Consider the following 24199-nt stretch of genomic DNA (forward strand, 5'->3'; position numbering starts at 1 on the left):
TTACCAATGATAGGTATTGTTTGGAGCTGGGCTCTCCTTCTGCCAGAAGATTGGCCTCTTTCGTTAATTTTTATGAGCTGGCTCTCTGTAATACAGTTCTTAATTGTAATAATCGTATCTTGGACTTGGTCTTTTCCAGCATTGACATTAATGTCGAGCGTTGTGATTATTTCCTGGTTCCAGAGGATGCTCACTATCCATCGCTTGTCATTACAGTTCAGATGTCCACATTTCCTAATTCCCGTTCGAATTGTATTGAACTGTATGACTTCAGGAGGGCGGACTATCTCATGCTTTATACTCAGTTGAGAGACTGTCATTGGGAACATATTTATAATTCTTCTGGTGTGGATGAAGCTGTTGATATATTTTACAACTAAATTTATGAGTGCTTTGATAATTGTGTGCCAAAGAGGAGGGTCAGGCCGGGAGGCACTAAATATCCACCATGGTTTAATGCTGAAATAATAGGATTACTGAAAAGGAAGGATAGGTGTGCTAAAAAGAAGAGTTTCTCTTTATACCACTTGGAACAATTTAAAAGCTTGAGAACTCAGGTCAAGCAGTTGATTGCTCGGCAATATAGTAACTATATATCCAGGGTGGAGTCGGGTATCAAAAGTGATGTCAAGAGCTTTTGGGGTTTTGTCAACTCAAGGAGAGCTAATGGCTCTACTCATGAAGGTACGCATTTGGGTGATCAGGTTTTTGGATTGCATGATTTGCCAGATGGCTTCGCTCAATATTTTTCTTCAGTTTTTTCTGATGACACACACTTGGCTGATGTCGACGATGGCAACATCAATCCTGGAATTAATGTCCCTTCCCTTTCAATTGGTTCTATTGACCTGAGTACAATATTAGCAGCAATAGGTAATCTGAGACCTAGTTCTGGCTGTGGCCCTGACAATGTTCCTCCATTTATTGTAAAGGGTTGTGCTGAAATACTGGGTCCTCCCATGAAGTTCATCTTTGATTTGTCCTTGAGGTCTTCAGTGTTCCCCACCAGATGGAAAATTGGTAAGATTATTCCCATATTTAAGTCTGGAAGAAGGAATGACATATATCCAACTTCCGCCCAATAACTCAATTGTCACCTTTTGCTAAGGTATTTGAGAGAGTGCTTTATGATTGTGTGATTGGTCATATTAGTCCCTTTTTATCTAATAGTCAGCATGGTTTCCTGAGGGGTCGCTCAACCACAACTAACTTGCTTGAATTCACGGCTGATGTTTCAGAGGCGCTTGATGTTAGGGGTAGAGTGGATGTAGTATACACTGACTTTTCCAAGGCTTTTGATAGAATCAGTCATAAGCGGCTTGTTTGCAAATTATCTTTTTTTGTTTGGTGGCCTCGGCTTGTTAGTTTCTTTGTTGACTACCTGAGTGATCGTCTTAATTATGTTTCTGTCTTGAATTTGAAATCTAACACTTATGTCAGTTCCTCTGGTGTGCCTCAGGGTAGTAATTTGGGTCCTTTGTTGTTCCTAATGTTTATTAATGACCTAGCTGGCTACCTGTTGCAATCCAATTGTTTGATGTTTGCTGATGACTTGAAGATCTACAGGAGGATTGATTGCCATAATGATTCTGTTCTGCTGCAAAGTGACCTGTATTTAGTCTCGGGGTGGTGCACGGATAACGGCCTCGATCTCAATGTTGGCAAATGTAAATTTTTGGTCTTCACTCGTCAGCTGAATTATCCTATTTTCAATTACAGAATTAACGGCTTTCAACTCTCTGGAGTCGATAGTTTCAAGGATCTGGGAGTATTGTTTGATTCTTCTCTGAGTTTTGCTCCCCATGTCCATTCTTTGGTTGGTAGGGCTAATAGGATGCTAGGTTTCATCATGAGATCTACGGCTGGGTTTAGAGATGTTGAAGGCTTGATGGCTCTCTTTCCTAGCCTTGTTCGGAGCTTGCTTGAATATTGCGCGGTGGTTTGGGATCCCCATCAGGTGGGTCTGATACATGAGATTGAAATTGTTCAGAATAAATTTTTGAGATTGTTATTTTGTAGAAAACAGAATTGTCCTTGTCCTTTGGGGTTTCCAACTGGTGTGTTGCGCAGCATGTTCGGCTTTGAGACTTTGACATCCAGACGGAAGGTACTTTCTTGTTTATTCCTCTATGGTCTTGTGAACGGTTCCGTGAGCAGTCCTAATCTGTTGGCAAGGCTGAATTTTAAGGTTCCTGTCTTCAATAATCGTAATCGGCAAGAGTTTTCAATCTGTAGATGTAACACGGTTGGTCATTATTACTCACCAATGAATCGTATTCCTCGTATATTCCTCTGCTGTGATGGTCAGGTTGATCTATTCTCCTTGTCTAAATGGAGCTTCAAGAGAAAAATGTCACCATTCTTCAATTGAAGAGTAATATAGACGTGTTGTTCTTAATTTACTCTGTTTCACAATGGTCTTTTCTTTGTTCTCTCCATGGTCACCCTTTTTCCACTAACTTTTAATATTTTTTCCACTTCCCCTTTGCTCCCTTTTTTCTCTGGTTCTTTTATCACTTCTCTTAGAATTAACCATATGTAATACGTAGGTTATATGTTGTTATTTCATGTGGTTATGATTGATCTTATTGAATAATCAAAATTCAGTTTTATCATTTACCATTAACATTAATCTTTTCTTTCTCAAAGTAGCTAAAAAACTATTTTTTCTTGTCTGTTTTTCACATGTACCGGTACCATTTTAATCATTCTCTTTTATTACTTGTCTAGTATTTATATACAATTTTTTTTGTAATAATTTTTAATAATGTATTTCCTGTATTCATGAGTGCGTTTGGGCTGTTATGCCTGTTGCACTCCTAGATTTTTGTAAGAATAAATAAATAAATAAACAATTGACGATCTGGCCGCACCGGTCACAGGACGTTTGGTGGGGATGAATAGCTGTTCAGCTCTGAAAGTCGCCCCCCTACCGCTTGTCTGTCTGTGTCTTGTGATCGGAGGTTGAAAAATGCCCCTCATACATGATGTTTTCATCGCATAAAACTGTAAGAGCCAAGCAATAAGGTCATTCGGCATGACAGACAGGAAGCCCTCTGATTAGCTGGAAAGGAAACTCATTCAATAGGCCAACACAATCATCCAATTGGAGAACTTCCTGTTCAGCCGTGCCAACCGAAAAAACGCCTCACCTGCTTTGCCCCAAGGCTCATATTACATTGGGCCTCCACTGGAACGCCAAGTTTTCAAACAAATCACGGAGCATTACATATTTTTGCGCTCATTTCATCAGGGAAATGATAATCTGACATGAGAATGAGGCCACCAGGTTTTGGTAATCGGCTGGTCGCCAGCCAATCGCGAGCATTGGTTACCCAGTTTTCTTTACATACGACAGCCAATGGTTGCTCTCTGGTGTCCCACTGGCAATCCAGTCTGGTGGCCTAATCCCTAGATAATCTAGTTTTAGTAAAAACAGTTACGAATTATTTCAGCAAGTGAGCAGCGCTTGTTTCAGGCCAGCCTAATAAAGAAAATCAATTTAATAAACATGAATATTTAAACGAACTACTGTATATATATTTTTTTAATTCAACTTATAAACATTACAGAGAATCACATTCATGTTGGAAAATTTACAGAAAAGAAAACTGATACCTAGTTACCTAAAAATAATAATAGGGAAATCTATATTTTTGACAAATGGAATCATAAATTTGAAATTTCTACTCTGGTTCTCATTCACAAGTATTCGTTTCTTATATAAATTTTTCTTTCAAGAGTAGGTTCTTCGCAATAATTGTATATAGTGTCAAATAATAGAACATATCGTTTCAAAATCGCAGTGTTTGAAATAACAAGAGCATCACGAAAATGACTTAGAGGAAAATCCAGTCAAGTTGATTTATTCATTTTCAACGGATGTAAGAATATGCCAGTTGATTTCAGATTTTCCCTGCTGCTTGAGAAATTCGTTACACTTAGAAAAGTGCTGGCAACCGAAGAATCCCTTGTGTGCCGACAGTGGTGAAGGATGTGCAGCTTTCAGCACATGATGCTTCTTCTAGAAATCAAAAACGATACTCAGTTCAAATTAAAACCGTCTAATTTAGTTGCATAAATTTATAGAATGAGCATGATAAAGATTGGAGTTTGCGTTTAGAAGAATCAAAGTACATAATAGATCAAATAATAAAGTATGCGAGTTTTTACAATGCAGCTAGAAAATTCATCTGGTCGCGCCATCTATACGTTTCAGTTGCCTTTATTGATACAAGTAGATTTCAAATTGAATTTTAATGAGTCTTTTGAAATACGGGATTGTTTAATTGGCAGTACAAATTTTTCATTTTTACTGTTTCTGTTGCTGAGGGCGATGTCCGCATTTGCTTTAGGCTTATGCGTGGGTAATCGGAAGAATGATAATGATTATAAGAACGGTTATCTTCAGTTAGTTTCCGAACTTCCAGTACCTAAGCGGTTTAACGATTTTATCAAGGGATCTAAACTTAAGACAATTGACGGGAGAGCCGAGCATTCGTTACTTATCTACTTATCTAACTTGTTAACGAAAACGTTTTAACTGAACTAGCGGTTTGTAAAAAAAATACGCATAAATTTTCAACACTTACCGCATCTACAAAACTAGCTTTTTTCTGAGCATATGCTCCCCAGAGTAGGAAGACAACGCCTGTCGAGTTGTCGTTGAGGTGTTTGATGACAGCGGTGGTCAGCTGCTCCCAACCCTTGTCTTGATGAGAGTTCGGCTTGTTTTCTCTGACCGTAAGAACAGCATTCAGAAGCAGCACTCCTTGTGCAGCCCAACCTTCCAGATTACCGTTGTCGAACTCATCATGTTCTGGCTTTATATCATTCTTTATTTCTTTGAACATATTCACCAAGCTGCAAGAAAATATAGAAAATTTGAAACAGATTTTCTAACAGCAAACACGAAGATCATAAGTGAAATGAGTTTGTATTTTGAGTTCAAAGTGTGACAAATATACAGAGTTGGTGAAAATTATGCAGCTTAATATTACTTTTAATCGTCAAGGGAAATTTGACGATAGGACTGATTGTGAATTCTATTCGAATTAAAAAGCTACTTATCTGTCGCTTGAAAATATTATGGTCCGCCATCTTGGACCTGCCATTTTTAATCCAAATTCATTTTGTTAAAAAATGGGAAGTAATCATAATTATGAAACATGATTTCGATACAGAAATTCAAGAGAAATGAATCAGTCCGGTTACTTAAGGGATTTCGTGGGCACTTCGTGAAGATGGAAACAGACCCAAATATTCTGATTCTAGGGTACCTCAGGATATCTAAACCACTTGATGCGAATTTGGGGGTCGCGACCGGGCCGTGTAATGGCCGATTCAAAATGGCGGATCCAGCATTAATTAAAACGGTCATAGAATGGTTACCATCCATGATAGAGAACTCTAGTAACGCGAATTGAATCACACTGAACTATTCTTCCAAGTTTGTTATTACAAATTTCTACCTAAAACATGATTTTAACCTACAAAAATGCACTTTTTCAAAAACATTCACTTTTTCACGAGAATTTTTTCTGAATAACTACTTTCAATGACAGTTTTTGGATGTAAAGTGCCAAACAAAACTTCTTTGAAATGGAATTTATGATCTATTCCCGTTTGTTTCAAGCTTTTATCACCTTTTGTTCTGGAGTTATGATTTTTTAAGTTGTCATTCTAGCCGCTGAGCCAATTAACTATCATTAAAACTGAACTATAGAATCGATTTTTTCACGACTAATATTCATGATAAAGACTTGAAAATGGTCTCAATCTCTTCTTTACAACCAGCCAAATAAGAATATTGATGTAAAAGCAACGAATATATTTTTCATAATTGATAAATTCAAGATGGCGATCATACCTGAATATATAATGGCGGTCATAACTGAACCCAAAATATAATGTTGAATTTCTTGAATTTATCAATTATGAAAAATATATTCGTTGCTTTCACATCAATATTCTTATTTGGCGCCCCCCCCCTTGACCAGGGATTTTTTTTATGGGGCCGTTTAAACACATTTGCTAAAGTGCGAGATAAATTACTTTTAACACGGCTCTTTCTTGAAGATGGAGAGGTCCGATGCTCTATCCTCCACTAATCACTCCCACTACCTAACAGCATTCTCCTTCTTTTGTGTCTGAGTGAGAGAGCTTTGTAAAGGGACGCGGCATCACTCCCCTCCATCTATTGCTGGCAATGTTCCAAATAGTGTACTGGTCAGCAGGTATATTGGTTTGTGTATGTTACAGAGATGTTTTCATCACAAGAACATGAAACAAAATGACACGGCGCATCTAATTGTGCGCAGGATGTCCGTCTCTGTCTATGCTACAAACTGTGGAGGGAGAAATGGGTTTCTCCTCTTCATGTTAAAAGTAATTTATCTCGCACTTTAGTGTAATTTATACATAAATCTTTTGAAAAACTCGTATTGTTAAACAATAGGAATACTGAAAATAATAGAAATTTTATTAATTGCCGAACTGTTTAATAGAATATTAGACACCTTACAAAACGGCAAAACTACTCAACCTAAAGGCCTTTTCACATCGAGTTCGCAGACGTTGTCGACGTCCGGGACGTTTTTGAAAAAATAAATTGCTGACCATGCTATCAAATGAGTTAATCCACACCGCACATCCAGAACATCCTGGATGTCCCGGAAGTCGGCGACGTTTTTCTGAGAATCACTCGCTGAGCAATTTTTCACAAACGTCCGCAATGTTACCATACAAATGAAAAAAATTAGAAGTTCCACCAGTAAAATGTTCCCAAAATGGCTTTGCACAGCCTTAAAATCACTTACATTAACCTTCCTTGCCCCCCCCCCACAAAAAATGCTATATTCGCCATTGATCTGAAATTCAAAAAATATATAAATTATTATTTATAATTGAAAAAACTATTCGGTAGGTATTCTATTCCAATTTTTGCCGGTGTGGAAAGGCTTTAAATAACAATGAATTTTAGTGTTCAAATGCTTGAAACGTGAGTTTTAATAAAAAATATTGCCCTCCCGTACCCACCCCTTTCCAGGTGGAAATAACCCCCTGGACCCCTCCTACTGTTGGACTACCGCCCCCCTCCTTACAGCTATCGTAAGACCGACCCTGATTTAGTGTTTTCTAACACTTGAAAAAGTGATTTTTGATAGTTTGGATTTATTTAGATTTTCTATGTACACTTTTATATTTTGTGAATATGTAATATTTTATGAATAAAACAATTTGAATTTGAATTATTCCATTTTTTGTATGCTTTATTAGTATTTTTGAATGTGAATAACTTTTTTCAAACAAAACTGTTTGAGATATCGATGTGCTGTTTTCGCCATTCATTTTCTCTTAAAATTCTGTATCCAAATCTTGTTTCATTTATGATGACCACCTTCCTATTTCAAAAAAAAATGAGTTGAATTCAAAATGGTGGTTCCAAGATGGCAGACCAAAATTTTGAAGTGACAAAAATAGCTATTTGTAGGTACAACTAGTGCGCAAAGTGACACTTTGCCGCACCGAAAGAAACGTTTACGCACGAGCCGTAGGCGAGTGCAGCAAAGGAACTTTGCACATGTATTTCACATTAATTTTTTTCCTACAGTTACCATTGAATATGAAAAGTGGGTAATTATGGGTAAAATTCCCTGAAATCCATCAAATGTTTGTCTGTGTGATTTTGTAATTGATAACAAATTTAATTAATTTTAAAATCATCAATTATTGATAAATTAATAAAAAAAGTTTTATTTCTAAATTTTAAAATCTTTTATTTCTCAAATTTTTTAACTTTAAAAATCTTAATTTTTAATTTTAATAATTAATTAGTTTTAAATATTTATTTTGTCAAAATTAGATGAATAATTTTCATTGAAGTTGAAAATTATCAGCCAAAAAATAGGATACTGTGAATGGATTCGAACCCCCAACCACATTATCCTTGTCAATATTTCATTTACCAGTCCAGATCGCTATTAACGGAGCTACTGAGCCACTTTCTGATGATTGGATGATTGAAGGGGGTTTATCTCAAGGTGCGTACAGACTTTCGCTCTGCTCCGCAACCGAACGTCACTCGAGCAGAGCGATTGATGATCGACCGGGGAGCAAGAGAAGAGCTAACATCTCCCGTAACGTTCATGATCGGTGCGTGTACAGAGCGTATATCTGTACGCAGCTTTATGTAAGCATTGAAATGACTACCACAGTCAGTGTTACCAACTTAATTTCGATTTTCCTGCACTGGTCCTCTATATAACCTACTAACTATTTTGCGTTGTCATGCTGCAAATCTGGAGTACACAAAATACTTACTTTGCGCACTAGTGCGGAAAAGTGATTCTTTGCAGCCTACAATGAGTGCAGAAATGGTCACTTTTCAAGGTATCTGTAGGAAAAGTAGTTTTTTTTTAATTCGAATAAGATTCTTAATCAGACCTATCGTAAAATTTTTCTTGTAAGGAGTATTAAGCTGTTTCCATAATTTTCACCAACCCTGTATAAAACCAACAGTAAAATGATCAGTAGAATCACATGATGCCATTTTTTGCAAGACTGTCTTCATGGACGTGTGGAAGTTGGCGACCGAGGAGTTGGTGACGTTGCACCGGCGTGAAACTTGAGACAGTACCACCAATACCATGCTGTTCTTAGAAGATGCACTGCTCCGGTGAAAAGATGCGTTGCAGTTGGTAATGAACACTGTCAAATAATTTTTTGAAGCATCGAGAATTATGAAGAGGAGAATAGTATCCTTGCAGGAACCTATTTGAGAGTTATGAGTTCCTAAACACATTTTTATAACAATTGCAATAAACTTTTTGTGTAGTTGAGAAGTTGATATTGTGGTAATTATTTATATTGAATGAAAAAGACTAAGAAATTGTCAAAAACCACAGATTTATTGATACTTAGAAAGCCCGGTTTCGGTTATTACACCATTGTCAATCTCTGATAAAAGGTGACAATGGTGTAATAACCGAAACCGGTCTTTCTAAGTATCAATAAATCTGTGGTTTTTGACAATTTCTTAGTCTTTTTCATCCAATTGCAATAAACAAAGGCAACTTGTGTCGTTCTATTGCAAGCAAATTGCCTTAGAAAGTGACTCACTAGTCACTTGGCGCCATAGGCTGGAACGGGTTGGCTGTAAGGGGTGGAGGCCAACTATTATAATTACCTACTCTGAGACAACACCTCTCACGCCCATAGCCTGAAGTGTTTTGAGCAATATGGTATGTGATACAGTATCAAACGCCTTTGCCAGGTCCAAAAATATTGCAAGGAATTTTTACCATTATCCATCACATTAATTGTCAATTCAAAAATAGTATCATCTTTACACCTATTTTGTCGGAAGCCAAACTGATCGGGTGACAAGAGATTTTTTGTTTCAAGAGTATCATTTAACCACCTTTTCACCAGTTTTTCAAGGATCTTTGAAATATTGCTGACTAATGCTGTTGACCTGTAGTTAAGTTCAGATTTATCGACACCTTTATGTATAGGGTCTTAGTAAGGGTCTCTCTTTCATTGAATTTGAAAAGATGCCATTTGAAAGACTCTATAATTACCTGTACTAAATCCACCAGTAGTCTTGCAATGTACTCTCCCATTTCAGAGTTCTGTTACCTATCAATTTCGTCAAGCCCTGCGGAACTATAATTTTGAAGTGTATTGATAAGTGTCCAGTACTTCCTAATCTGTAACTGCCTGAAAATACATTTAGTCCAGACAAATGGTCATTAATAAAATAAAAGGAACTAAATGTCCAATAATAAGTAGAGTGCATGTTCGCGCAGGATTCTACGATTTCTGTTTTTGGATCTACAGATTTTCAAAAAAAATGTATTTTTCAAGGTTTTTTAAAATCATTCTTTAAAGTAATTATGAAAAATCGCATACACATATCATGTGATAATACAATAAATTCTGAGCAATATTCCACAGAAATTTTGGAATTTAGTAAATAGGTGAGGGGGAATACTAGCAGAAACAGAAAACAATATCCTGCAGCTGCAGCCAAAATACAAAGTTTTCATTATAATAACTTTTGATGGCTTCCCTAACCAATCAAATCAATATTTTGGATCATATTGTTATACAAGGGTCATGTTTTATCAGAATCACTTCATTTCATAATTTCCTTGTGGGGTGACGCTAATAAGGACACCTCAAGGATCAAAATTTCAAACAATCATAACTTTTGACACAATAATCGGATGTTCTCGTCGCTCATTCCTCTCAATATTGATAGTGTATTCCTGCTCTATAATTGGCTGAAAATAGTTGGTCTATATTCGTTTTTAATAGCGTGGAGTGATTTTCCAAGTTCAATCGCAACATTATTGGCTAGATTTACTCCAATGTTGGCAAAATTATCCGTCTTTTCATGAATGGTTTCTTGATAATTTTCGATTGACAAGATGTTATTGTTAACAATGATCCTACTTAATATGTCTTATTTCCTTTTTACTTTATCTGTTGCCTCCCTTATCAGCTGCCAGATTTTTCTTCAATTGTCCTGTAATCCATTCAGTTTTGTCATATAAAATTCTTCTTTTGTATTTTTCAATTATTGCTTTTTGTACGATATTGTTTGTAGTATTTTGCTAATCGATGTCATCAGGGCGTGACTTGATCTTTTTGTTGAGCAGATTCCTTCTCCTTAAAGCTGAGACTAGTCCTCTCCTGATCCATGACTTCATAGGTTTGCGACTAGTTTTGTGTTGGAAATTGTCGTTTCATTCTGATCAAATCTATGGATTTTCAGTGTGTACTGCTGTTGTTGTTGATAACATCCGTTGTAGTAATTTCTTTCAATCCAAGGACTTTGCTGAAGTGGTCTGTGGTAGGTACTAGATTCATAGATGATCGGTAATACAAGCTTCTCAAATTGAATGCGATAATAATGTCCTTGAGAAGCATTGCTTACAAGAAAGTGTACCTTTAAAACACACCCACTACTTTAGCACAGGGGGTAGAAATGAGCATTTAAGATATGTTTACCCCCTAACTATCCAGAGTTACGGGGTCAAAAATTGTTTTCCTATATTTTCCCCGTCAGCAGCCACTATCCACTGTGGATAAACCCAATATCCTATGTTTTCTCATTCACATTAGCCAGATACACTAAATCACAAATATCTTCATCACTGCTTGAAAAAGACATTTTGCAGAAACAAAACCAGCATAAATTATTTCTCAGCACTGCCCGGCATGTTTGATGTGCTTTGCGTACGCCGCCAAACCACCGCTACGTCACTTCTGTGTAAATTGGGCATAAAACAGCTGCCAAACCTATAGTTGGCCTAATCTATGTTGTTATCAAATGATATTTGCCAATATGACAAATAAAGAATAAAACTAATTTTGATTAACCAAATCAAATGGGAAATGCACGTACCTGGGTGGCTTTCTCACTCCAGGCGGCACACTAAAGCAAAGCCCTGAAATAATAAAAATAAAATTAATTGAAGATTCTGAACAAAAAAATTAAGATCATTTCAAGTGGCCTTGATGTTTAATTGAGATAATGATTTTCAGTTCAATGATCTCATTTCAAACGCAATTGCTGGGAAAGCAATTTTTTGTCACAAATTTTATTGTTCAGATGAGTTAATTAAATAGAATACTTTTATTATTGATCAGATAATATAAATAAAATTTGTATGAATCTTGTCAAATCGGTGTGGTACAAGTGATGGAAATTTACAAAGATGACAATGAAGAGATACACAAAAAATGCCAGATAACATGAATCAATATCATATAACATAAAAAGTACGGAAGCACCTGATTTTCCCGTTGGATGGATGGTCATGCCTGTTCGATGGGATTCAAACCTACGACTAGAGCACTAGCACACTGAAGGCTGCAAAACGCCAAAACGCTGCAAGTCGTCTCGAAAATCCTGGCTCTCTCATCCTTCCAATTTACCACGCACAGCCCCCACTCCAAGTACCTATTACTCTTAAAAGTGAGTATAACTTTCTCAAAAAAAAATAATAATAATAAAAAAATAAGTAAATATAAACATAAAGCATAACAATAAAACTTACTCTTTTTCTTAAAATATTTAGTGGCTCCAAACCCAACTTAAACTTCAAGAATTGTACATCGAGGAGCAAATGATTAAAATAAACAATAATATACAAAACAAATGTATAATGTTCAATATAATTGAAGACTATATTTACCATGGGCCTGTCCTGGATTATGGTAAGGATCCTGTCCGAGTATAACAACTTTGACTTGACTGACGCTACACGTCTTCGTCCAGGTCCAAATCTTTTCCCTCGGTGGATAAACTGTGCAGTTATTATACTCTTGTGAAACAAAAGCATTCAACTGAAAAATAAACAAAAAATAATGATGAACGTTTTATTGCCAAAAAATACACAGGTATTGGTTTGCTCAACTAACTTACTTCGGACACACAATAAGCTCCGATTGACGTGTGGGGTTATTTGAACCTTTGGATCCTTGAATCCGTCCCTTCAAACATAACTCATGTTTTAACTGACCAACATATTCCACTACTTAGTAAAAGGGCTATTTCAACTTTAAAATTACTTCAGCCATGTGAGTCCATAGAGCAAAATGATGTTGTTAACAACTTTGCAGAAGTTTTTTCGGATAAACTAGGAAGATTTCCACAGCAATTTGAATATAAAGTAAAATTAGTCAATGATTCTACAACATATGCAGTCACAGCTCCCAGGCGAATTTCATTGCCCTTGATGAGTTACAGAGAATGTGTGAGGAAAGTGTGATTGAACCTATAACAGATTCAAACTGTGTGGTGTGCACCAAAGTCGTGGTATCCAGAAAAAATGGAGCAAGGGTGAGAATTTGTGTGGATTATACAAAATTAAATAAATACCTTCAGAGAGAAAGGTTACAACTGCCTTCAATTGATGTAACATTGTCAAAGGTGGAAGGGAGCAAGTACATGTCTATTGGATGCATCAAATGGTTTCTGGTAGATTCCATTGAATGAAGAGAGCTTTACCATTTTTCACAAACGTCCGCAATGTTACCATACAAATGAAAAAAATTAGAAGTTCCACCAGTAAAATGTTCCCAAAATGGCTTTGCACAGCCTTAAAATCACTTACATTAACCTTCCTTGCCCCCCCCCCCCCACAAAAATGCTATATTCGCCATTGATCTGAAATTCAAAAAATATATAAATTATTATTTATAATTGAAAAAACTATTCGGTAGGTATTCTATTCCAATTTTTGCCGGTGTGGAAAGGCTTTAAATAACAATGAATTTTAGTGTTCAAATGCTTGAAACGTGAGTTTTAATAAAAAATATTGCCCTCCCGTACCACCCCTTTCCAGGTGGAAATAACCCCCTGGACCCCTCCTACTGTTGGACTACCGCCCCCCTCCTTACAGCTATCGTAAGACCGACCCTGATTTAGTGTTTTCTAACACTTGAAAAAGTGATTTTTGATAGTTTGGATTTATTTAGATTTTCTATGTACACTTTTATATTTTGTGAATATGTAATATTTTATGAATAAAACAATTTGAATTTGAATTATTCCATTTTTTGTATGCTTTATTAGTATTTTTGAATGTGAATAACTTTTTTCAAACAAAACTGTTTGAGATATCGATGTGCTGTTTTCGCCATTCATTTTCTCTTAAAATTCTGTATCCAAATCTTGTTTCATTTATGATGACCACCTTCCTATTTCAAAAAAAAAATGAGTTGAATTTAAAATGGTGGTTCCAAGATGGCAGACCAAAATTTTGAAGTGACAAAAATAGCTATTTGTAGGTACAACTAGTGCGCAAAGTGACACTTTGCCGCACCGAAAGAAACGTTTACGCACGAGCCGTAGGCGAGTGCAGCAAAGGAACTTTGCACATGTATTTCACATTAATTTTTTTCCTACAGTTACCATTGAATATGAAAAGTGGGTAATATGGGTAAAATTCCCTGAAATCCATCAAATGTTTGTCTGTGTGATTTTGTAATTGATAACAAATTTAATTAATTTTAAAATCATCAATTATTGATAAATTAATAAAAAAGTTTTATTTCTAAATTTTAAAATCTTTTATTTCTCAAATTTTTTAACTTTAAAAATCTTAATTTTTAATTTTAATAATTAATTAGTTTTAAATATTTATTTTGTCAAAATTAGATGAATAATTTCATTGAAGTTGAAAATTATCAGCCAAAAAATAGGATACTGTGAATGGATTCGAACCCCCAACCACATTATCCTTGTCAATATTTCATTTACCAGTCCAGATCGCTATTAACGGAGCTACTGAGCCACTTTCTGATGATTGGATGATTGAAGGGGGTTTATCTCAAGGTGCGTACAGACTTTCGCTCTGCTCCGCAACCGAACGTCACTCGAGCAGAGCGATTGATGATCGACCGGGGAGCAAGAGAAGAGCTAACATCTCCCGTAACGTTCATGATCGGTGCGTGTACAGAGCGTATATCTGTACGCAGCTTTATGTAAGCATTGAAATGACTACCACAGTCAGTGTTACCAACTTAATTTCGATTCTCCTGCACTGGTCTCTATATAACCTACTAACTATTTTGCGTTGTCATGCTGCAAATCTGGAGTACACAAAATACTTACTTTGCGCACTAGTGCGGAAAAGTGATTCTTTGCAGCCTACAATGAGTGCAGAAATGGTCACTTTTCAAGGTATCTGTAGGAAAAGTAGTTTTTTTTTAATTCGAATAAGATTCTTAATCAGACCTATCATAAAATTTTTCTTGTAAGGAGTATTAAGCTGTTTCCATAATTTTTACCAACCCTGTATAAAACCAACAGTAAAATGATCAGTAGAATCACATGATGCCATTTTTTGCAAGACTGTCTTCATGGACGTGTGGAAGTTGGCGACCGAGGAGTTGGTGACGTTGCACCGGCGTGAAACTTGAGACAGTACCACCAATACCATGCTGTTCTTAGAAGATGCACTGCTCCGGTGAAAAGATGCGTTGCAGTTGGTAATGAACACTGTCAAATAATTTTTTGAAGCATCGAGAATAATTATGAAGAGGAGAATAGTATCCTTGCAGGAACCTATTTGAGAGTTATGAGTTCCTAAACACATTTTTATAACAATTGCAATAAACTTTTTGTGTAGTTGAGAAGTTGATATTGTGGTAATTATTTATATTGAATGAAAAAGACTAAGAAATTGTCAAAAACCACAGATTTATTGATACTTAGAAAGCCCGGTTTCGGTTATTACACCATTGTCAATCTCTGATAAAAGGTGACAATGGTGTAATAACCGAAACCGGTCTTTCTAAGTATCAATAAATCTGTGGTTTTTGACAATTTCTTAGTCTTTTTCATCCAATTGCAATAAACAAAGGCAACTTGTGTCGTTCTATTGCAAGCAAATTGCCTTAGAAAGTGACTCACTAGTCACTTGGCGCCATAGGCTGGAACGGGTTGGCTGTAAGGGGTGGAGGCCAACTATTATAATTACCTACTCTGAGACAACACCTCTCACGCCCATAGCCTGAAGTGTTTTGAGCAATATGGTATGTGATACAGTATCAAACGCCTTTGCCAGGTCCAAAAATATTGCAAGGAATTTTTACCATTATCCATCACATTAATTGTCAATTCAAAATAGTATCATCTTTACACCTATTTTGTCGGAAGCCAAACTGATCGGGTGACAAGAGATTTTTTGTTTCAAGAGTATCATTTAACCACCTTTTCACCAGTTTTTCAAGGATCTTTGAAATATTGCTGACTAATGCTGTTGACCTGTAGTTAAGTTCAGATTTATCGACACCTTTATGTATAGGGTCTTAGTAAGGGTCTCTCTTTCATTGAATTTGAAAAGATGCCATTTGAAAGACTCTATAATTACCTGTACTAAATCCACCAGTAGTCTTGCAATGTACTCTCCCATTTCAGATTACCTATCAATTTCGTCAAGCCCTGCGGAACTATAATTTTGAAGTGTATTGATAAGTGTCCAGTACTTCCTAATCTGTAACTGCCTGAAAATACATTTAGTCCAGACAAATGGTCATTAATAAAATAAAAGGAACTAAATGTCCAATAATAAGTAGAGTGCATGTTCGCGCAGGATTCTACGATTTCTGTTTTTGGATCTACAGATTTTCAAAAAAAATGTATTTTTCAAGGTTTTTTAAAATCATTCTTTAAAGTAATTATGAAAAATCGCATACACATATCATGTGATAATACAATAAATTCTGAGCAATATTCCACAGAAATTTTGGAATTTAGTAAATAGGTGAGGGGGAATACTAGCAGAAACAGAAAACAATATCCTGCAGCTGCAGCCAAAATACAAAGTTTTCATTATAATAACTTTTGATGGCTTCCCTAACCAATCAAATCAATATTTTGGATCATATTGTTATACAAGGGTCATGTTTTATCAGAATCACTTCATTTCATAATTTCCTTGTGGGGTGACGCTAATAAGGACACCTCAAGGATCAAAATTTCAAACAATCATAACTTTTGACACAATAATCGGATGTTCTCGTCGCTCATTCCTCTCAATATTGATAGTGTATTCCTGCTCTATAATTGGCTGAAAATAGTTGGTCTATATTCGTTTTTAATAGCGTGGAGTGATTTTCCAAGTTCAATCGCAACATTATTGGCTAGATTTACTCCAATGTTGGCAAAATTATCCGTCTTTTCATGAATGGTTTCTTGATAATTTTCGATTGACAAGATGTTATTGTTAACAATGATCCTACTTAATATGTCTTATTTCCTTTTTACTTTATCTGTTGCCTCCCTTATCAGCTGCCAGATTTTTCTTCAATTGTCCTGTAATCCATTCAGTTTTGTCATATAAAATTCTTCTTTTGTATTTTTCAATTATTGCTTTTGTACGATATTGTTTGTAGTATTTTGCTAATCGATGTCATCAGGGCGTGACTTGATCTTTTTGTTGAGCAGATTCCTTCTCCTTAAAGCTGAGACTAGTCCTCTCCTGATCCATGACTTCATAGGTTTGCGACTAGTTTTGTGTTGGAAATTGTCGTTTCATTCTGATCAAATCTATGGATTTTCAGTGTGTACTGCTGTTGTTGTTGATAACATCCGTTGTAGTAATTTCTTTCAATCCAAGGACTTTGCTGAAGTGGTCTGTGGTAGGTACTAGATTCATAGATGATCGGTAATACAAGCTTCTCAAATTGAATGCGATAATAATGTCCTTGAGAAGCATTGCTTACAAGAAAGTGTACCTTTAAAACACACCACTACTTTAGCACAGGGGGTAGAAATGAGCATTTAAGATATGTTTACCCCTAACTATCCAGAGTTACGGGGTCAAAAATTGTTTTCCTATATTTTCCCCGTCAGCAGCCACTATCCACTGTGGATAAACCCAATATCCTATGTTTTCTCATTCACATTAGCCAGATACACTAAATCACAAATATCTTCATCACTGCTTGAAAAAGACATTTTGCAGAAACAAAACCAGCATAAATTATTTCTCAGCACTGCCGGCATGTTTGATGTGCTTTGCGTACGCCGCCAAACCACCGCTACGTCACTTCTGTGTAAATTGGGCATAAAACAGCTGCCAAACCTATAGTTGGCCTAATCTATGTTGTTATCAAATGATATTGCCAATATGACAAATAAAGAATAAAACTAATTTTGATTAACCAAATCAAATGGGAAATGCACGTACCTGGGTGGCTTTCTCACTCCAGGCGGCACACTAAAGCAAAGCCCTGAAATAATAAAAATAAAATTAATTGAAGATTCTGAACAAAAAATTAAGATCATTTCAAGTGGCCTTGATGTTTAATTGAGATAATGATTTTCAGTTCAATGATCTCATTTCAAACGCAATTGCTGGGAAAGCAATTTTTTGTCACAAATTTTATTGTTCAGATGAGTTAATTAAATAGAATACTTTTATTATTGATCAGATAATATAAATAAAATTTGTATGAATCTTGTCAAATCGGTGTGGTACAAGTGATGGAAATTTACAAAGGTGACAATGGTGTAATAACCGAAACCGGTCTTTCTAAGTATCAATAAATCTGTGGTTTTTGACAATTTCTTAGTCTTTTTCATCCAATTGCAATAAACAAAGGCAACTTGTGTCGTTCTATTGCAAGCAAATTGCCTTAGAAAGTGACTCACTAGTCACTTGGCGCCATAGGCTGGAACGGGTTGGCTGTAAGGGGTGGAGGCCAACTATTATAATTACCTACTCTGAGACAACACCTCTCACGCCCATAGCCTGAAGTGTTTTGAGCAATATGGTATGTGATACAGTATCAAACGCCTTTGCCAGGTCCAAAAATATTGCAAGGAATTTTTACCATTATCCATCACATTAATTGTCAATTCAAAAATAGTATCATCTTTACACCTATTTTGTCGGAAGCCAAACTGATCGGGTGACAAGAGATTTTTGTTTCAAGAGTATCATTTAACCACCTTTTCACCAGTTTTTCAAGGATCTTTGAAATATTGCTGACTAATGCTGTTGACCTGTAGTTAAGTTCAGATTTATCGACACCTTTATGTATAGGGTCTTAGTAAGGGTCTCTCTTTCATTGAATTTGAAAAGATGCCATTTGAAAGACTCTATAATTACCTGTACTAAATCCACCAGTAGTCTTGCAATGTACTCTCCCATTTCAGAGTTCTGTTACCTATCAATTTCGTCAAGCCCTGCGGAACTATAATTTTGAAGTGTATTGATAAGTGTCCAGTACTTCCTAATCTGTAACTGCCTGAAAATACATTTAGTCCAGACAAATGGTCATTAATAAAATAAAAGGAACTAAATGTCCAATAATAAGTAGAGTGCATGTTCGCGCAGGATTCTACGATTTCTGTTTTTGGATCTACAGATTTTCAAAAAAATGTATTTTCAAGGTTTTTTAAAATCATTCTTTAAAGTAATTATGAAAAATCGCATACACATATCATGTGATAATACAATAAATTCTGAGCAATATTCCACAGAAATTTTGGAATTTAGTAAATAGGTGAGGGGGAATACTAGCAGAAACAGAAAACAATATCCTGCAGCTGCAGCCAAAATACAAAGTTTTCATTATAATAACTTTTGATGGCTTCCCTAACCAATCAAATCAATATTTTGGATCATATTGTTATACAAGGGTCATGTTTTATCAGAATCACTTCATTTCATAATTTCCTTGTGGGGTGACGCTAATAAGGACACCTCAAGGATCAAAATTTCAAACAATCATAACTTTTGACACAATAATCGGATGTTCTCGTCGCTCATTCCTCTCAATATTGATAGTGTATTCCTGCTCTATAATTGGCTGAAAATAGTTGGTCTATATTCGTTTTTAATAGCGTGGAGTGATTTTCCAAGTTCAATCGCAACATTATTGGCTAGATTTACTCCAATGTTGGCAAAATTATCCGTCTTTTCATGAATGGTTTCTTGATAATTTTCGATTGACAAGATGTTATTGTTAACAATGATCCTACTTAATATGTCTTATTTCCTTTTTACTTTATCTGTTGCCTCCCTTATCAGCTGCCAGATTTTCTTCAATTGTCCTGTAATCCATTCAGTTTTGTCATATAAAATTCTTCTTTTGTATTTTTCAATTATTGCTTTTTGTACGATATTGTTTGTAGTATTTTGCTAATCGATGTCATCAGGACGTGACTTGATCTTTTTGTTGAGCAGATTCCTTCTCCTTAAAGCTGAGACTAGTCCTCTCCTGATCCATGACTTCATAGGTTTGCGACTAGTTTTGTGTTGGAAATTGTCGTTTCATTCTGATCAAATCTATGGATTTTCAGTGTGTACTGCTGTTGTTGTTGATAACATCCGTTGTAGTAATTTCTTTCAATCCAAGGACTTTGCTGAAGTGGTCTGTGGTAGGTACTAGATTCATAGATGATCGGTAATACAAGCTTCTCAAATTGAATGCGATAATAATGTCCTTGAGAAGCATTGCTTACAAGAAAGTGTACCTTTAAAACACACCCACTACTTTAGCACAGGGGGTAGAAATGAGCATTTAAGATATGTTTACCCCCTAACTATCCAGAGTTACGGGGTCAAAAATTGTTTTCCTATATTTTCCCCGTCAGCAGCCACTATCCACTGTGGATAAACCCAATATCCTATGTTTTCTCATTCACATTAGCCAGATACACTAAATCACAAATATCTTCATCACTGCTTGAAAAAGACATTTTGCAGAAACAAAACCAGCATAAATTATTTCTCAGCACTGCCCGGCATGTTTGATGTGCTTTGCGTACGCCGCCAAACCACCGCTACGTCACTTCTGTGTAAATTGGGCATAAAACAGCTGCCAAACCTATAGTTGGCCTAATCTATGTTGTTATCAAATGATATTTGCCAATATGACAAATAAAGAATAAAACTAATTTTGATTAACCAAATCAAATGGGAAATGCACGTACCTGGGTGGCTTTCTCACTCCAGGCGGCACACTAAAGCAAAGCCCTGAAATAATAAAAATAAAATTAATTGAAGATTCTGAACAAAAAAATTAAGATCATTTCAAGTGGCCTTGATGTTTAATTGAGATAATGATTTTCAGTTCAATGATCTCATTTCAAACGCAATTGCTGGGAAAGCAATTTTTTGTCACAAATTTTATTGTTCAGATGAGTTAATTAAATAGAATACTTTTATTATTGATCAGATAATATAAATAAAATTTGTATGAATCTTGTCAAATCGGTGTGGTACAAGTGATGGAAATTTACAAAGATGACAATGAAGAGATACACAAAAAATGCCAGATAACATGAATCAATATCATATAACATAAAAAGTACGGAAGCACCTGATTTTCCCGTTGGATGGATGGTCATGCCTGTTCGATGGGATTCAAACCTACGACTAGAGCACTAGCACACTGAAGGCTGCAAAACGCCAAAACGCTGCAAGTCGTCTCGAAAATCCTGGCTCTCTCATCCTTCCAATTTACCACGCACAGCCCCACTCCAAGTACCTATTACTCTTAAAAGTGAGTATAACTTTCTCAAAAAAAAAAAATAATAATAAAAAAATAAGTAAATATAAACATAAAGCATAACAATAAAACTTACTCTTTTTCTTAAAATATTTAGTGGCTCCAAACCCAACTTAAACTTCAAGAATTGTACATCGAGGAGCAAATGATTAAAATAAACAATAATATACGAAAGAAATGTATAATGTTCAATATAATTGAAGACTATATTTACCATGGGCCTGTCCTGGATTATGGTAAGGATCCTGTCCGAGTATAACAACTTTGACTTGACTGACGCTACACGTCTTCGTCCAGGTCCAAATCTTTTCCCTCGGTGGATAAACTGTGCAGTTATTATACTCTTGTGAAACAAAAGCATTCAACTGAAAAATAAACAAAAAATAATGATGAACGTTTTATTGCCAAAAAATACACAGGTATTGGTTTGCTCAACTAACTTACTTGGGACACACAATAAGCTCCGATTGACGTGTGGGGTTATTTGAACCTTTGGATCCTTGAATCCGTCCCTTCAAACATAACTCATGTTTTAACTGACCAACATATTCCACTACTTAGTAAAAGGGCTATTTCAACTTTAAAATTACTTCAGCCATGTGAGTCCATAGAGCAAAATGATGTTGTTAACAACTTTGCAGAAGTTTTTTCGGATAAACTAGGAAGATTTCCACAGCAATTTGAATATAAAGTAAAATTAGTCAATGATTCTACAACATATGCAGTCACAGCTCCCAGGCGAATTTCATTGCCCTTGATGAGTTACAGAGAATGTGTGAGGAAAGTGTGATTGAACCTATAACAGATTCAAACTGAGTGGTGTGCACCAAAGTCGTGGTATCCAGAAAAAATGGAGCAAGGGTGAGAATTTGTGTGGATTATACAAAATTAAATAAATACCTTCAGAGAGAAAGGTTACAACTGCCTTCAATTGATGTAACATTGTCAAAGGTGGAAGGGAGCAAGTACATGTCTATTGGATGCATCAAATGGTTTCTGGTAGATTCCATTGAATGAAGAGAGCTTTACCATTTTTGAGCGTGTCCTAGAAACCGGGCTTTGGTGATACAATGGCCCTTACACCGTTTGATCTGAGTAAAGCCTTCGATTGTGTTCCACACCAAATTCTCCTAAGAAAGCTGGAAAAGTATGGAATCAGTACCATACCCAGAATCAGTACTCAATACCATCAAAAGTTATCTTGAAAACAGAAGCCAAGTAGTCACAATAAAAGGAGCTTTGTCAAAGACATTCATCCTTCTATTCATCCTTTTGACTTTGTTCCCAGCAAAGACTCCATACTGTTTGCAGATGATACGACGGTGATGTCTAGAGGAATATCAAGTGAACAGGCATTGGCAAGGAGCGAAACTCACACACAGGAGGCAAAGAGATGGTTCCAAATAAACAAGCTGAAACTTAAAAAGGACAAATCCCAAATATTAATATGCTCTCTGAAAAACGAAAAAACCGAAAGCACTATCGAACCAGTAAAATTATTGGGTTTTTGGCTCGACAGAAAATTGAAATGGGACACACACACATTTCAAAGACATGCTAAAACTAGCAAGAGTCCTACATCACCTAAAAAAACTAAGGTATGCTGTCACTCTAGAATACTTGATGACAGCTTACTATTCGCTCTTTCAAAGTCACATAACAACATACGTAATCCTTCTCTGGGGACATGCTTCAGCCAGCTCAGTTATACTATTGCTACAAAAAAGACCATTAGAACAATCACATTCTCTGACCACCTGGCACACAGCAGGCCACTATTCAAAAAGCTGAGAATACTAACAATTTTTAGCCACTATGAACTCTGCTCACTTCTATTTATAAAGTATAACAACATGACAAAGAGAAGCAACATAAATACCTACAACACTCGACATGCGGCAGACCTGGATGTACCTCGAAGCAGACTTACAGGAACTCAAAAAAAGTTTTGAAATATCAGCACTGCAACTATATAATAAACTACCCACATATGTAAAAAATTGCGAAGCCAAAAAGTTCAAGCAAATATTACGCCTAATACAACGGCCATTATAATCATTGGCAGAACTAGTGGATTAGCCCTTATACTCAAACACAAACTGCCGCCATTCCAGAGTTGGAGGGGTGACCCCCTGAACGCCCTGACACAGTCTATCCGGTTCTCCCGGTCAAGGACGAAGAATTCAAGTATCAAGTAAGTAATTGAACATCTAGCTACTGCATTAAAAACCTGGGTTGGTTCTAATTCTTATCTGCATTTTGCATACATATAAAAACAAGGACAACTTTTAAAAACTAACTTACCTTTTCAAAATAGGGTTTACTGAATTCCTTTTGTAGAGCTTGATACCAAGAGAGTCCCATATCAGAATCAACAATTGTCAGCTTTTTTGAAAGCAATTTTATTTGCGCTCTCATTTTATTAAGGTTGTTAGATTCATTCTGTGAACTAAGATCATCTTCAGAATTAGTAATAGTGTCTTTTTCAATGGTTATATCACTGTTCTTAACTTTTTTAGATGACATATTACTTGAATCTGAAAGAGGTCTCTTTCCAACTACTGAGGAAGTTTGGAAAAAGTTCATTATACTTTTTTGCTTACTCATTTCCACTTAAATAATCACAAAGAAAACTTATACAGCTTTTTTACTTATTTACAGCTTTTATTTATGGATAGCCAACTTATTCTATTTACAGATATTAAAATGTTTTTATTAACTCATAGAAAGCTAAAATACTTTATTGACTGTCTGGCAACACAAAGAATTAAAAACGGTAGCCTACTATTACAAAGAAACTGGAAGCACAAAATGACAAGAACATTTAAGAAACTGTGAAAGATGAAATAGTAGTCTCAACAACAAACTAAAATAAAATGAATTTTTTTTTACTAATTGTATTTTGTCACAGGTGGTTGGGATTAGTTCAAACTTCAATGAGGTTATGTTTTTGGTTGCCGCTCTTTTTCCCTTTTGGTTAATGCCATTATAATCATAACTAGTTAATTGTTCCAAATTATATTGAAGCGTATTTTTTATTACTTATCAACTTCTTACATGTTTTTTGTCTGATAAAAAATTCTAGTATGATTATTTATTCTTTCTTCTGTCGAGATCTATGTGACATTTTGACATGTACAGTATTTGCTTTATCTCG

The 24199-nt window shown here is 35.7% G+C and overlaps 1 protein-coding gene across 1 annotated transcript; it reads right to left on the bottom strand.

The window, feature by feature from the left end:
• Positions 1-3528: 3528 nt before the first annotated feature.
• On the bottom strand, positions 3529-24188 carry LOC111053209 (uracil-DNA glycosylase 2). The gene is made up of 5 exons (XM_022340062.2): positions 23347-24188; positions 21257-21407; positions 20465-20507; positions 4593-4863; positions 3529-4024 (listed from the first exon to the last, which is right to left on the bottom strand). The coding sequence occupies exons 1-5, from the start codon at positions 23647-23649 to the stop codon at positions 3866-3868; spliced, it is 927 nt and encodes a 308-aa protein (XP_022195754.1). The 5' UTR covers positions 23650-24188; the 3' UTR covers positions 3529-3865.
• Between the last annotated feature and the right edge of the window lie 11 nt (positions 24189-24199).

Source organism: Nilaparvata lugens, chromosome 1 (genome assembly GCF_014356525.2).
Source record: "Nilaparvata lugens isolate BPH chromosome 1, ASM1435652v1, whole genome shotgun sequence".
NCBI classification, from domain to species: domain Eukaryota; kingdom Metazoa; phylum Arthropoda; class Insecta; order Hemiptera; family Delphacidae; genus Nilaparvata; species Nilaparvata lugens.